The sequence below is a fragment of the Artemia sp. Qi Xiang Cuo genome, chromosome 12 (assembly GCF_049724085.1).
Source record: "Artemia sp. Qi Xiang Cuo chromosome 12, ASM4972408v1, whole genome shotgun sequence".
NCBI lineage: Eukaryota > Metazoa > Arthropoda > Branchiopoda > Anostraca > Artemiidae > Artemia > Artemia sp. Qi Xiang Cuo.
Window position 1 is genome coordinate 24,908,443 of NC_142805.1, and position 13,909 is coordinate 24,922,351.

General features: G+C 36.6%; 2 protein-coding genes across 2 annotated transcripts in view; both read right to left on the reverse strand.

The window, feature by feature from the left end:
- The window catches only part of LOC148945912 (transmembrane protein 120 homolog), a 545,739-nt gene that overhangs the window by 328,262 nt on the left and 203,568 nt on the right, over positions 1-13,909 (reverse strand). The gene's annotated exons all lie outside the window — the stretch shown is intronic.
- LOC148945917 (uncharacterized) lies at positions 8,209-12,903 on the reverse strand. Its single transcript, XM_089098187.1, has 3 exons — positions 12,864-12,903; positions 10,237-10,915; positions 8,209-8,705 (listed from the first exon to the last, which is right to left on the reverse strand). Exons 1-3 carry the CDS (start codon positions 12,900-12,902, stop codon positions 8,209-8,211), a joined length of 1,215 nt encoding a protein of 404 aa, XP_088954313.1. The 5' UTR covers position 12,903.

The window sequence follows — 13,909 nt, forward strand, 5'->3', positions numbered from 1 at the left end:
ATATTTGGGAGATTGAAATCACCAACAATAATTATGTTTCCTCGTAGCTTCATTTTAATATCAATTGAAGTACTCATAGCAAGTAAAGAGGATTCAAGGCTAGGGGAACTGGGGCTTCTATACATGCAACCAATGTAAAATGGCCCACAAGGCAGGAGGACAGATATCCACACTTGTTCAATATATGGTTCATAATCTGAATTAATATCTATGCTTCCTACCTTCAGAGAGCTTCGGATGTACACGGCTATTCCTCTTCCTCCTTCTCTAGATAAGCTGGTGACCAAGGAATAGTCGGGTATCTGGATCTGGGTATCTCCAAGAGAAGTTTAGTCCATTTAGATTTAATCTCGCAGAAAGCTTAAATGTCTGCTTTTTCCGTCAAAACAGCATATTTTATCTCATGGAACTTTGACGTTAAACAATCTACGTTACTGAAGACAACTTTCAGACCATTGTTCATCCAATGCGTGCAACTTTTATTTGGGCTATTATCCAGATCATTACATTCCCCAGACTCTATGCTGCTGTGGTTTGAAACGTCACTCATGAAAACAGTCTGCTCAGAAAGAATACAGCTTACTGATCTCGCACTGTAAAAAGATTCACTTGATTCATCAATAGTACTTATTTCAACATTAGAAGACACAGGGCTATTTACGCTACTATCTATATTTCTTTGAGAATTATCTAGATCGTGTCCATTCCAGCTGGTGCTGTGGAGGTGGGCACGTTTTTTGGAACAATTCTGTTGCCTCAAATGACTAGGTTTTCTTCACCATTAGCTTGTCGCGCATGAAGTACTTCATACAGCTTTGTCCTCTTTATACGGTCGGCTTTTGAAACATCGTTTCTAAACTGAATTTGGCTTGTTCCTTTTCTCTCATATGACTTTTGCAGGATCACTTTCTTAATTTTTGCTTAAATGAATTGCAACAACAAAATTTTCAGCTTCACAACTTTACTCAATCCCAAGTATTAAGGTTTTAAAGATACACAAATACATTTCATATATTAAAAAAAACACTGATAGGGCTTAAAATTCTACTCAAACCCCAGGGATTGTATTTTCAGGCTTAACGACAGAGGAAAAAAAACCACTACCTGACAATTAATGTCAATACTTGTTTTATCAAATTTCAATAGGTTCTACCTGTCCTGTAGGCAAATTTCAGGACCCTTTGGCGGGAGGAGTAGAAGTAGATAATTGAAAATACCATCCCAGGACATACCTTAGCCTGTAGATCCATCTGTCTTTTTGGTAAAATTCTACTTTAGCTACTTTTGGCTATCTTGGATAGGGGTTAGGTTAGGAAAAAGAAACTCTCAGGGATGGGTATACAGGATTAAATGTGTCCTGTTAAGTTATTATGAAGCACCGACCTCCACTCCTCCCTCTAGAGAGTCCTGACCTTTGATGACCTTTAAAAATCTGTATGTTATAAAAGAGAAACCTTGCAAATTAGATATTCTGCCTAAATGAAGTACAAAAAATATTTTTTTAGATTCACAACTTTGCTCAATCCAAAGTTATAAGGTATTAAAGTTATGCAAATAAATTTCATAAATTTTGAAAAAAAAAACCATGGCTTAAAATTATAATCAAATAAAAAAAATTGCATTTTCAGTAGTAAAGCCAGAGAAAAAGAAACTGATCACTAAAAATTAAGGTAAAATGTTGACTTGTCTAAAGTTCAATAAGTATATAGACCTGTCATATAGGCCCATTTCAGGACCCTCTAGAGAGAGAAGGAGTAAAGGTAGTTACTCCAAAATACCATCCTGGGACTTACTTCAGCCTGTAGATCAATCCTTAAAAAATTCAATTTCCGAACCGAACTCCTTTCCAAGATAGCCAAAAGTAGCTACAGTAGAATTTTATTCCAGCAAGTTATTGGGAGGGGGGGGCAAAAATGAAAAAGTAATGGGCAATAGTATATTTTATTTTTTAAAATTTAATTGGAAAAAATAATGTAATATAGGCTAGAAATTAAATTTTATTTTAATTTATAAAGAAAGGATTTTATGGTCTTAGTGTATTCTTTTTTCCCCTGCCATCCTCAAACAACACCACTAGTTTTTATCCGAAAGAAAAATTAATAGTATAATTCTAGTTTAACTGCTTGTTGCTGTCTTGGAAAGGGGTTAGGTAAATGAAACCTTCAGTAATGAATCCAGGACCAAAAACACAATCTAAGAAGGTATTACTAAGCTTCCATGTTAACCCTCTTCTGATTTCCAAGTCTTAGAAATTTGCCTACTGGGCAGGTTATACCTATTGAAATTTTGACAAAACAACATATTACCTTAATTTTCAGTCATCAGTTTCTTTTTCTGTGGTTTTAATTCTGAAAATGGAATTCTTATTATTTGAGTAGAATTTTAAGCCATATCAATGCGTTTTTTCTAAATTTAGGAAATATATTTGCAGATCTTTGAAACCTCATGAATTTGGATTGAGTAAAGTTGTGAAGCTGAAAATAGTTTTCTTGTACTTAATTAAAGCAGAAGATCTATTTTACAAGGTTTCAGTGTCAGAGCACAAAGATTTTGAAAGGTCATCAAAGGTCACTGCTCTCTAGAGGGGGAAGGAGTGGAGGTAGGAACTTCAAAATACCTTTATATGACATACTTTAGTCTACCTGTCCCTGATGTAAAATGTTGTTTTGTTGAAATTTCAAATGGTATAGTCCATATACCTGTCAAGAAGGGAAATTTCTAAGACTAAGAGATAATGAGATGGTTAATTTGGAATCTTGGTAGTACATTCACAAAGATTGGTTTTGGCCCTGGATTCATAATTGAAAGTTTCATTTTCCTAACCTAACCCCTTTTCAAGATAGCAAAAAGTGTAAACAATTTACTTACATTTCTGTCAGTTAGCAGTGTAAAACCTCTTAAGAAAACTGAAAGATAAATTCTCCCCTTGAATGTTCCTGAAAATGAATGGAAGCTTTAGTCTTACGGAACAATGGTAGATTAGCCTCCTCCCTATAATGCCAAGCATTAACAATGCTAATACCAATTTCATGTCATGTATCATAAAGAATTTAATGTTTAAATTTCACAGCATTTATTAACTCCAGTTTTTTTGTTGGGGAGGGTGGACATGTGGGGTCTATATCCAGATAGTCAAGCAGCATGGGATATATAATATTTGTTTCTCAACATTATTTGGGGGTGACCGCCCCACCCCAAACAACACCCCTGATTATGAATTAATTTTTCGATTTTCAGAATAGAATGATTCAGAACTACTTGTTTTGCTTAACATCTCGATTTAACTTTGATAGTAACTTCACTTTGAAGCTTTATCCTTTTTATAATTTCACTCTGTGCACTTTACTGGTGTTTCAATACATGCTCTTCTACTAAACAACTGTGTATCTTAGCTAGATATATTTGAAATCTACCTTCCTTTCATAGTAAGCAAATTTGTTCTCTATGAAATAGAATTGAAAAGCATCAGGGTTAAGCATTTCAATCCACCGCTGTTCATTTTAAAAAGGAATAGTGCCAGTTGCAGCCATATTTATCATGTCTGGTGCTTGTACCCTATTTTGGATTTGTAGTGGGAGGGGGATTATTTGATTGATGTGAGGGAGTTAGAACTTATTCTAAATTACCCAGTTGACATTGTAAGATAAAAGAGTACCACAATTGAGTGTTTGATTCACTCATCTATCTAATTGAATGCTGATGGGTTCTGATGAAGTTGTGTTACCTTTATCTTACAATATTATTTATAAATAAAAAGAGGAGAATTTGAAAGTATCTTTTTATTCTTTACATTAGTTACCTAAATTTACACTTCAGAGCAAATTAAGATCCATCTTGATCTGTGAATTGCTCTAAGAAATTGCTCTAAAAATTGCTCCATTTTTTCTAAAAAAGTTCCTTTAAGTTATTCTTATAATTTGGCCAAATATGTGAATATGTTTTGAAAAATTTTAGTTTTAGTATCTAAATCAAAATAGAAAACCGAAGGGAAGTTTTTGTACCCCTTCCAAATTTTTTTAAATTGGCTGTGATGTCATTTTCTTATTTTATAAATCCTTTCTCATCTACCCACCCAACCTCCTGTGCTTTATTGAAATTATATTCTTTTGTGCCGATCATACTATTTTGACGACCACTTGATGGGGAAGATTGCTAATGAATTGTCCAGTTAGTGCCACAAAGCTTAAAAGTATCTTTATTACAAAAAACACAAAAAAATCCTAGGTAGCAATGTGCCGACGAAAGTCCTTAAGGGGACCATGGCCCCGTCTTGCCCCATTATTTACGCCACTGCAGTCACCTATTTACTGTAGTTTGAAATCCCTACAAATTCTACCCTTGTAGACTCACCAGACAGTCCCCTTCAAATCCCTGTCATCAAAATCCCCATTCAACGGAATGAAAAAAATTATATTTCTGAAAAACCCAGAGGTATCCAAACTTTTTACCCTTCACCCTTTTGGTTGTCACTGGACTTGCATGGTCGGTGAGCAGAGCAAGAACACTACTACAATCAAGAGTCAATGATCCAGTCAGAGTTTTCACAATCCTTAGGGGCTATCACTTCCTGCCCTTCAATGCGGAATATGTTCCAGGTCAGAAATTAGTTTTCCTCCCCCAGGAGAGGATTCAAGCTTGCACTTCTATTTTTAATTAACTGATTTGGGATACGAAGGCTACTTGAGAGATTTTGGGAAGTGATAAGCCCTGAGGATGGTCGAAAATCTGACCACTCATCAGCCCTTGTTACGGCTATCATTATAATCGTGTAATTATATTTCATGTTTCCTTTCACATGATTCCAAGAAATAATGATCTGAGAAAGGAGTCGCTTGCGGAGATATAAAGTGATGAAGGTCCTTTGTTCCGAATCTCGTATGCCTACACTCGATTATGTTCTAGAAATTTCAACACTGAGGACTTCTATGCTGGTTTTGCATCCGGAAGAAAAGAACTCAAACCAGGATCTATCCCAAGTATTTTTCCTTGGACAAATGAATCATTGTTCAGACAAAAGGCTCCTAAAGAAAGACAAGTTAGTGAGAAACATCACAAAGGCCGGAACAAACTCAGTTCTGAGATTACTAAAGTTGAAGATGTGTCTACAAGTGGGCTACTGCAAACTATAAGAAGCGAGTAAGTTTTTGGAAGTGGTGAAGGCGAGGAACCTTGTGAAATTGGTGAAATAACTAGCTCAGGGAATATTAGCAGTACCAGCAATAATGTGACTGTCAGTTTATTATCAAGAGTTAGAGAACTAGAAGCAAAGGCAAGGTATATGCAAATTGAACTGCAAGATAAAAAGAAAGAGATGGAAAAACTGCAGCACATTAATATGGACATAAAAAGCAAATTCGGTGCCTCTGATCAAGCTTTGAAAGATGGTACATTTACTTATGCTAACGTGAAAAAGGATAACAAACTACTGCAGTTTTATACTGGGTTCACCTGTTCATCTGACTTTGAGTCTTTTTTTGAATTCATCAACTGTGGTGAAAATTGTGAAAATGTGAGACACGCTGAAGCTCATATGAGAGATCCCGAAGGTTCAGCTAAGAGACGCAACAGAAAGCTCTCTGGTTGTGATCAGCTGCTTCTTGTCCTTTGCAGGCTAAAAGTGGGATTATACGAACAAGACCTGGCACTCCGTTTTTCAATTAGTCAGGGGACCGTTAGCGAAATCCATGTGAGCTGGATCAATTTCTTATATATACAGTTGGGAAGACTTGTTCTCTGGCCGTCAAGACAATATGTCGACAGAAATATGCTAGATGACTTTAAAGCTGAATATCCCACAACTCGTGTTGTGATCGACGCAACTGAAATTCAGTGTCAAGTTCCTTTGTCATTCCTAAATAAAACTGTGTCTTATTCGTCATACAAAAGTCGGCAGACTAAAAAGGTCTCATTGGCATTGCCCCAAACGGCATTGTGACATTTGTATCTGAGTTGTACGACGGGTCCATCTCTGATGTAGAACTTGCCAAAAGATGTGGAATCCTGAAGATGCCATATGATGATGGTGATAGTATAATGGCTGATAAGGGTTTCCGCATACAGACTGACTTGCCTTCTTGCGTAAGCCTAAATATTCCCCCGTTTCTTCAGAATGCTGGGCAATTTGCAGCTTCTGATGTGATTGAAACACAGAAGATTGCCCGCCTCCGAATACATGTTGAGAGACTCATACTGTAAATTAAGTGCTATGTGATCGTAAGAGAAACAATCCCAGTTAACCGTGTTCCAGTTCTGAATCAGATGTAGACTGTTTTTGTCATAATGACAGTCCTTATGAAACCTATCATCAGCTCTTCAGGTGACTAAGAGATACAAAGTGAAGAATAATCATTTTTTTCCTTTGAGTCTACTTTTATTTGAAGCATATGCCGATCCTATGCTTAAGTATATTGAAGGGTAAATAAAAGGAATTGAAATAGAGGATACTCAAATAAAAGTTCAAAGTTTTTTTTATTATCTAACAGTATTTACAGAAACAGAAGATTTTGTAAAAGCAACTAATAAAACCAAATCTTATTGTAAAATTATTTGAAAAAAAACTACGTTTTCTAAAGATTTAAAGAGGCTGAGTCACAAGTTCGAACCGTAAAACGTACAGGGATTAGGAGGTGTAGTTGGGGGGCTGCCGCCCTCCAAAACCCCGCTTCCGTATATAAAAGGGGCTGTGTGCTTTCCTCAACGCCTCGCAACTTTACGCTAAAGTTTTTCTTTCTCACAACTCTTTTAAACAATAAAAACTTTAGCGTAAAGAGCGAGGCGTGGAGGAGAGCACCACCCCTTTAGTATACGGAAGCGGGGGTTTGGGGAGTGGCCATCTCCCCACAGTACCACCGAATACCAGCCCTGGTTCCGGGTCGAACGTGTGACTCAGCCTCTTTAAAAAACGTAGTTTTTTTCACAAAACTTTCACAAAACTTTTACAAATTTTTTTTACAAAATGCGATCACTGCTGTCTCTCTGCGGCCACTAGGACCGGAAATCGCTTAACATTGTGGTGGGTCTCCTCTTTAGAGGCACAAGTGTGCCTTCTTAATTTTCAATGTAGAAATAAATAAATCAAAATTTGAGAGTTCAAGCCTCAGATATGAGGATAGAGATTTCGTGCATGGTGTACCAACCAAAGAAGAAACCAAAGTACTTGGAACAGTTTTCAACAACAGTTGGAAGAAAACGCAGAAATTAAATTGGAATGAAATTAGAAGCATTGTAAAAAAGGCAATTTCTTATGGAAACAACTGAAGTCTAACTATACACCAGAAGGCTCCGTATGTAATTATTTCTGTATGCCCTATAATATGGTATTCTGCAACAGTTTCTCTACCGAATAAAACAACATTGAAGGAAATAACAAGAATAATTTATCAATTTGTATGGAAAATAAAGTACCCAGCCAAATTAAAGAAAACGGATTTGACTAGTGGCCGAATTTTTTATGAAAGACAGGTTTTAGTTAGTTTTTTATATATATATATATAGGTTAAAAAAAGAATGCTTTTATTTGCAGGAACTCACAATCACATAAATCAAAGGAACTCTGAATCACAAAAATCAAAGGAACTCAAAATACATTACTTCGACATTTCCGAAGTGTTGCTTCTGCAACATGGACCGCTACTGAAGCTTGAGCGTCAACCAATCAGCGTCGCGAAACTCAAATGAAATGTGTTCACAAAGAAATTTTTTTCCGTAACTGGTACCTGTGAAGGGCCATCTTTCTTAGTTTCTGGATACGTCGAAAAGGTTTATCACATTAATCAAAGGACCTCAAATTACAGAAGCTCAGACAAGTATTCCAGATAATGTTGGAAATAGAAATCAGTCAGAGTTTTGACTTCATTTTCCCAAAAAACATTATCAAAAGGTATCCTTTGTATTATTATAACATTTTATGTCCATAATACAAAGTCACACCATGATAGTCCAGTAATGCCAAGTTGCCCTTGGATCTGATAATAATAGTGGTGGTCTTTTCTCAAGCATGTGAGGTATGGGTATTCAGCTAAAAACTGTTCCTCAGTTTTGCCTCAAAGACTATATGTGCACTTGACTTGAATAGTGCCATGTGTGTCTCTTTCGAAATTTTCAATTACTCGCCTGTGTGGAGACATATCACTACAGTACTAATCTTGTTTCTAAGTCATTCAGTCAGTCACCAAAATAGCCCTGCCGCAGTTTTAGTTTTTTTGTAACTTAAAAAATAAGTAGATTAATAATACATTCCACGCTGTCACGATGGGTGTCTATACAAATTTCTATCTGCAAAGTTTGACGAAGCTTTTTACTCCAATGAGTGACCCTTTTCACCACCAAACCGAATTTGCTGGAGGTAAGTCGAAACTTACGTGCACGAAACCACGTTTCACTTTCAGCCTGTCTGCGAGATTTTTTTTCAATTTCTTTGGCTTCTGATGCTGATACTCTTAAGGAGTCTATCACTTGCTGCTGTTTTGGATCAGTATTTGTCAACATGTAACTACCTGTACGCTCATACAGAGGAAAATCAGGAAACTCAGCAGCCTTGAACAATGCACTGGTTACAACACTGAGATTGGTTACAATACTACAAGTAGGATCATCTACTTGTAAATGGTTGGTCAATGTTGACAGCACTGGGCAATCCAATAATCTATTCTGAACAAGCTTGGCCTGTGAATATTCTCCTCTTTTGATGCTGTCTTTCAAAAGATCTGCAAGAAAATACTTTTTTATAGGTATACTTAACACAAAAATACACGTTTTAGCATGGCTTGGGCTTCAAACTTAAAGTGCTTGCATCAACCTGGAAATGAGAGAACCAGCAGCGTAGCCAGGATTTCGTTTCGGGGGGGGGGGGGGGGGGTCAGTCTACATAATATAGTAGTCAAGAAAGCAAAAATGGCATTAATTGTAGTGACAGATCCAGGATTTGCGATGAAAGGAGGGGGGGGGGGTGGAAGAAGTAAACAGGACGTCCTTGTATCGAGCAATTTTAAGTATAGGCCCTGTAATCCAAATTCCTTTGGACCTTAGGAAGGGACGACGAACATGTGCGGACCAAGTTAAATCTGTGCAGAAAATTTTGAGGTTTGAAGTGGTAAATATATCTATTTTGGGCGAGAAGATGGTTTGAAAGCAGTGCTTTCTGCCGCAAAGCAGCGGAAATTTTAGAACCATGTATAACTAAAAAGTGTACTATTCCATATATTTACTTCTTTTACACCTATCTTAGAGGATTAAATTATCTTAAAACTAGTGTTGTGCGAAGAGTCTAAGTTTTAATAAAATGTCTATTTAGAAATGTCATTTTCTATTTTTTTTTTTCTGCTCATAATGAGGTTGATGAATAGTCAAGGATAGAAAAGTATTTTCTGGCATGAAGCACTACATTTTTTGATTTACCACTAAAGCGTGCATTTTTTTTTTTATGAACAAGTAATTAATCTTTGGCTCCTTAATGCCTCCCGCCTACAGGACCTAATCTTCTGTGCCAACTATACTATTTTGATGACCATTGGATGGTGAAGATTGCTAATGAATTGTCCTGTCAGTGCCAAATAGCTTAATTTTTCTGTTAAAAATGCATTTTCAAGTCTCTCTTACAAAACCAATAAAAAAAAAATTCCTCTGGTACAATGTAACAACCCATCCTTAGTTACGCAACTGATGATAAGTTCCAGGGTTTTCGAACAGTCTGGAATAAGCAATTTAAGGCATTACAAGAACGCCGTTGCCCTCTTTGGACTGGGAAAATTTCCAATTTTATGGCATTTATAACAAACTTTACCAGATTTCAGAGGGAGGGTGATCACCCCTATACCCCCCCCTAATATACGCTACTGACCGCTGCAACCATGAAAGCCATGTAAAACCTTAGATAAACTTGTACGACAACCCCTTTTGATTTATTGTAACTTGTTATATGTTGTATGATTCCTTGGCTTGTGTCCTGGTCGTCCTTAAGAAAAACTTCTGAGATGCAAGTCAAACCCGCGACTCACAGCATGCTTCACGCATGGAACAGTTCAGCTACTGCATTCCCCAGTTCAAATCCCAGAACGCTGTCCAAAGGAAGAGCATAGAAATGCAAAGAAAAAGGGTTTTCTCATCATCGAAATGTTCACAGGAGAGCCATCTCAGGATCCCAAGTACAGGTACGGCTTACATTTGAAGATATAATTTTTAAACATCATTTATTGTTTCTGAGATTAAAATATAATTGCTTTAGTGAATCGGATTTACCTTTATTAAAAAAAATTAACGAAAATAAACAAAGATTATGTAACAGAAACTCTGTCCTATATGAAAATGCAGATACAGCCGGGCTAAGGGAAGAACTAAGTTGCACAACTTGCAATCTCAGACTGAGACAATCATCTTTACTGACCTGCAGGTCATACAGCTGCACTGTTTTTGGAGTTGACAGTCCTCCTTCCCGAACTTGGCAAATGTCAATGTCCATCACCTTTTGTGGCTCAAGATCCTGCTTTCTCATGTAATTCAACTGTTGAGGCATCTTGGTGCAGCTCATGGAGGCAGGGATTTCTTTGTACTTCAGACTTTGCATCAAACTGATAATTCTCAAGAGCGACACCAGGTGATTGCAAAAAACACTTCCAGCAATGCATGAACAAGCACTGTTGATAATCTGACTGTCACATGAAAGATAGACTTTGATTGAATGTGGCTTGTCCCTCTTTTTAAAACTGCAATAGCAACTCCCTTTTATCACTAACCCTTTATTTCCAAAAAGTCCTTCCACTTCTAAAATATGCACAGTTTCCAGGTCAATATATTGCTCCACCAAAAAGCTGTAGCTTCTCTTGAGTTGCCGGCTGGCTGAATTTGAAGCATTGTAATAATCTTCAATAAGATTGTCTGAGATAAGTGGGACAATATCAAGATCTCTGCACCACTGGCCCTAAAATATATGAGAAAATTAGAGTTGACAAATTTTGTACTGATTTGTTCTTCAAATAGACATAGGCTAAACTGACCAGTTAAACTGAGGAGATTTGAGTATGGTTTTTGGGTATGAAATGACTTTATAAAGTTCTGAGTGTGTTGGAAGAGTAAAACGACTATGGGCTGCTTTAAATCAGTGGTTGAGGGGGGGGGGAGGGCACCAGCTCCAGACTAATAAAAAAAATAAAACTGATGGGAACGGGTAGTGACCCTCGTGGGAAAGGTCAGGGGAGCCAGGCCCCTGGCCCCCCTAAGCAAGCCACTACATTAAATTAGGTTTTTAGTAACTCTGGGATGCGTGGGTGGGACAGACAGAAAGTAAGCTTTTTTTTTGGAGACCTGAGATCAGACACCGGAGGCCAGAGTGCTAAATATACAATTTTATACTATTGCGTATGGTGTAGCCTAAGGAAAGGTTAGAAAAAATGCAGCTATCCTGCTGCTGAAGGAAAAGTAGGAGAAAAACAGATTAGGATCAAGGTCAATTTTCAGGAGAGGAATAGGACTATGACCATGTGCTGACTTACTGGGAATTGACTTAAATCTCCCTGATAGCTGACCAAAACCAGGGCCAGAACTAGGGGGGCAAAGGGGGCAGCTGCCCTGGGCGCTGAGTTGTGGGGGCGCCAAAGGTGTCCCCTGCAACCCTCCAAAGTTAATCAATGTTTCCAAAAAACTTATTTTGATTCTGTTCTAGGGACAGAAACTGAGGGAGGGGGATCCTGAACTCCTCAAAACCTCAAATGGCACCCTTCTGAGCTAGGTCAACTCATAAATTCTCAGCCACAACACGAACATAACTGAATTTTTCATTAATATGTGCTCACTCTGCAAAACTCACTTGTACTTTTCATTGGATCCAATATGTTCATGGAACAAAAATCAATTCTGGTAATCGATTAATCAAATTTAATTTCACATTGAATTCATTAAATAAAATTAACTCAATTAATTTAATAATTAATTTGAATTCAGTTTCAAAATCAATTCCAAATAGCTTATATTCTATAAGTAAATCATTTTTTTTTATTCATATATTCAAAATCTAGTTATTTGTAATAGCAAGGCCCAGGGACATTGTCAGGGGCAGGGGTATCACCAAGGAGGGGGGCATAATATTTATTTTAAAATTATTTGCTTTCCTACAAAGAAATCTGAGATACAAATGAAAAAAAAATACACATTTTAGTAGGAAGTTTGAAAATTTTCCAGCACTTTGCACCAGAAAATACCATTTCAGACCATCCAATTATTTTATCTGATGGCAAATAAGCACGGAAAAAAACTGACAATATCCTTGAACTAAATTTATAAAATTTGATCCTTTGCGGAAAACTATTAGTTAATGATTATTATATTTGGATTCATCATGAAATTCTAAATGGGGATGTAGGTCTATTTCTTAGTTATTTCAATATTCCATGAATGGAAAAATTTACCAAAATGTTACCACATGATGCCTGTGCAGTTGGAACACAAAATATTAACCTGGCTAGACAGAGAGGAATTTCTAGAAGGGCATTGACCCCAAAACCATCAAATCATCATCACCTTTGTAGCAGAATCTAGCCTAAGTATTCTTGGTACTGATTCACAATGTTAATTTCTAAGGGTCAAATTTTCCTTAAAAACTGGAAAGTCAACCCAGGTTCTTAGGTCATAAACATGTTAAAATTATTGTAGAGACTATGGCGGATCTTTCTGTGTCACTTTTGTTAACTTCTTTGCCTTTTTTGGCACCTAAATAAATGTTTGTAATTTTCAAGTTGGAGTCCATGATTGGCTGGGCAAAGATATAGCCTAGTACAGGCTAAACCTACTACCCAAGCTCAGGAAAAATCAATCCAGAATGCAGGTGATGTACAGCCTTGCTATTAACAAGATTATCAACAAAATTAACTCACCAGTGCCTTCTGAATTTCAGGAAATTCCATAAGTTCCATGTTTGCACAACAAACCTACCAACAATATGGCCGATTTTCGCGCAGCGTTGCAATTCAGGCGGAAAAACGAATAAGGTCTATTCCAATACGAAAGGTTGTGGCCATTTTCAAAAATAAAGAACGTGTGCTGTTAAACAGCAGAAAATGACCAAAAAATTAAAAAATCAGCATATAGCCTTAGAAAGTGTTGTTTTCTTGTATGTTCTGGTAAAACAGAAATCAGAACCTAGTTCAGGCGAGCTCTTTTCTTTGAAAAATACTTTTAAGGCATACTTCTTGAAAAGAGCTTGGCTAGACTAGGCATAGTCTTGATGTTACTAGGATTTTTGGCACTCCAGGATCTTTTAACCATGAAGCAGTGTAAAGGTAAACATTAATGATTCTAAAAGAAAGTATCAATATATAGGCTACCCTATTGGTAGTTTTGCAGACCTAATGACTTCCACTGATAGCCTACCTTATGTAGGCTAAGGTAAGACACATAGTAGGCTGTGTGATTTACTTGAATATTTTGATATAAATCTACCTCATAGTTAATCTATAATAGTAGCGTATACCATTTATGCTTTTTTTTATATTAGAAATACAAATTACTTGGGTGAGCACTGTTTGACTAGGCCTATTAAAGTCATTGGTACTTTATACTCTAAGCAACAAATATTGTCATTTACTCTTATATACAAAGCACTATAAAATCAAAACAATAGGCAATATTGTGTTTCCTTTAAACATGGAGAATGATATAAAGTCTTCTGTATGACTTTTTAAACATCAAATTATTATAGAGAAACAAGAATAAAGTTATACAGAATGCTTTTTGGTTTTCTTATTTAATATATGATCCACTAAAATGTCATACAAAAGAAATTAAATTACCCCACTGATACATAGAGAAAACAACAAAGTCATACAGATGGCTTTTCATAGTTCCAATTGCAGTTCAGGCAACTTGGTGGTCACATATCAATCCTAAAACTTAGTCAACCTACCTGAGAATTTATGTGGCC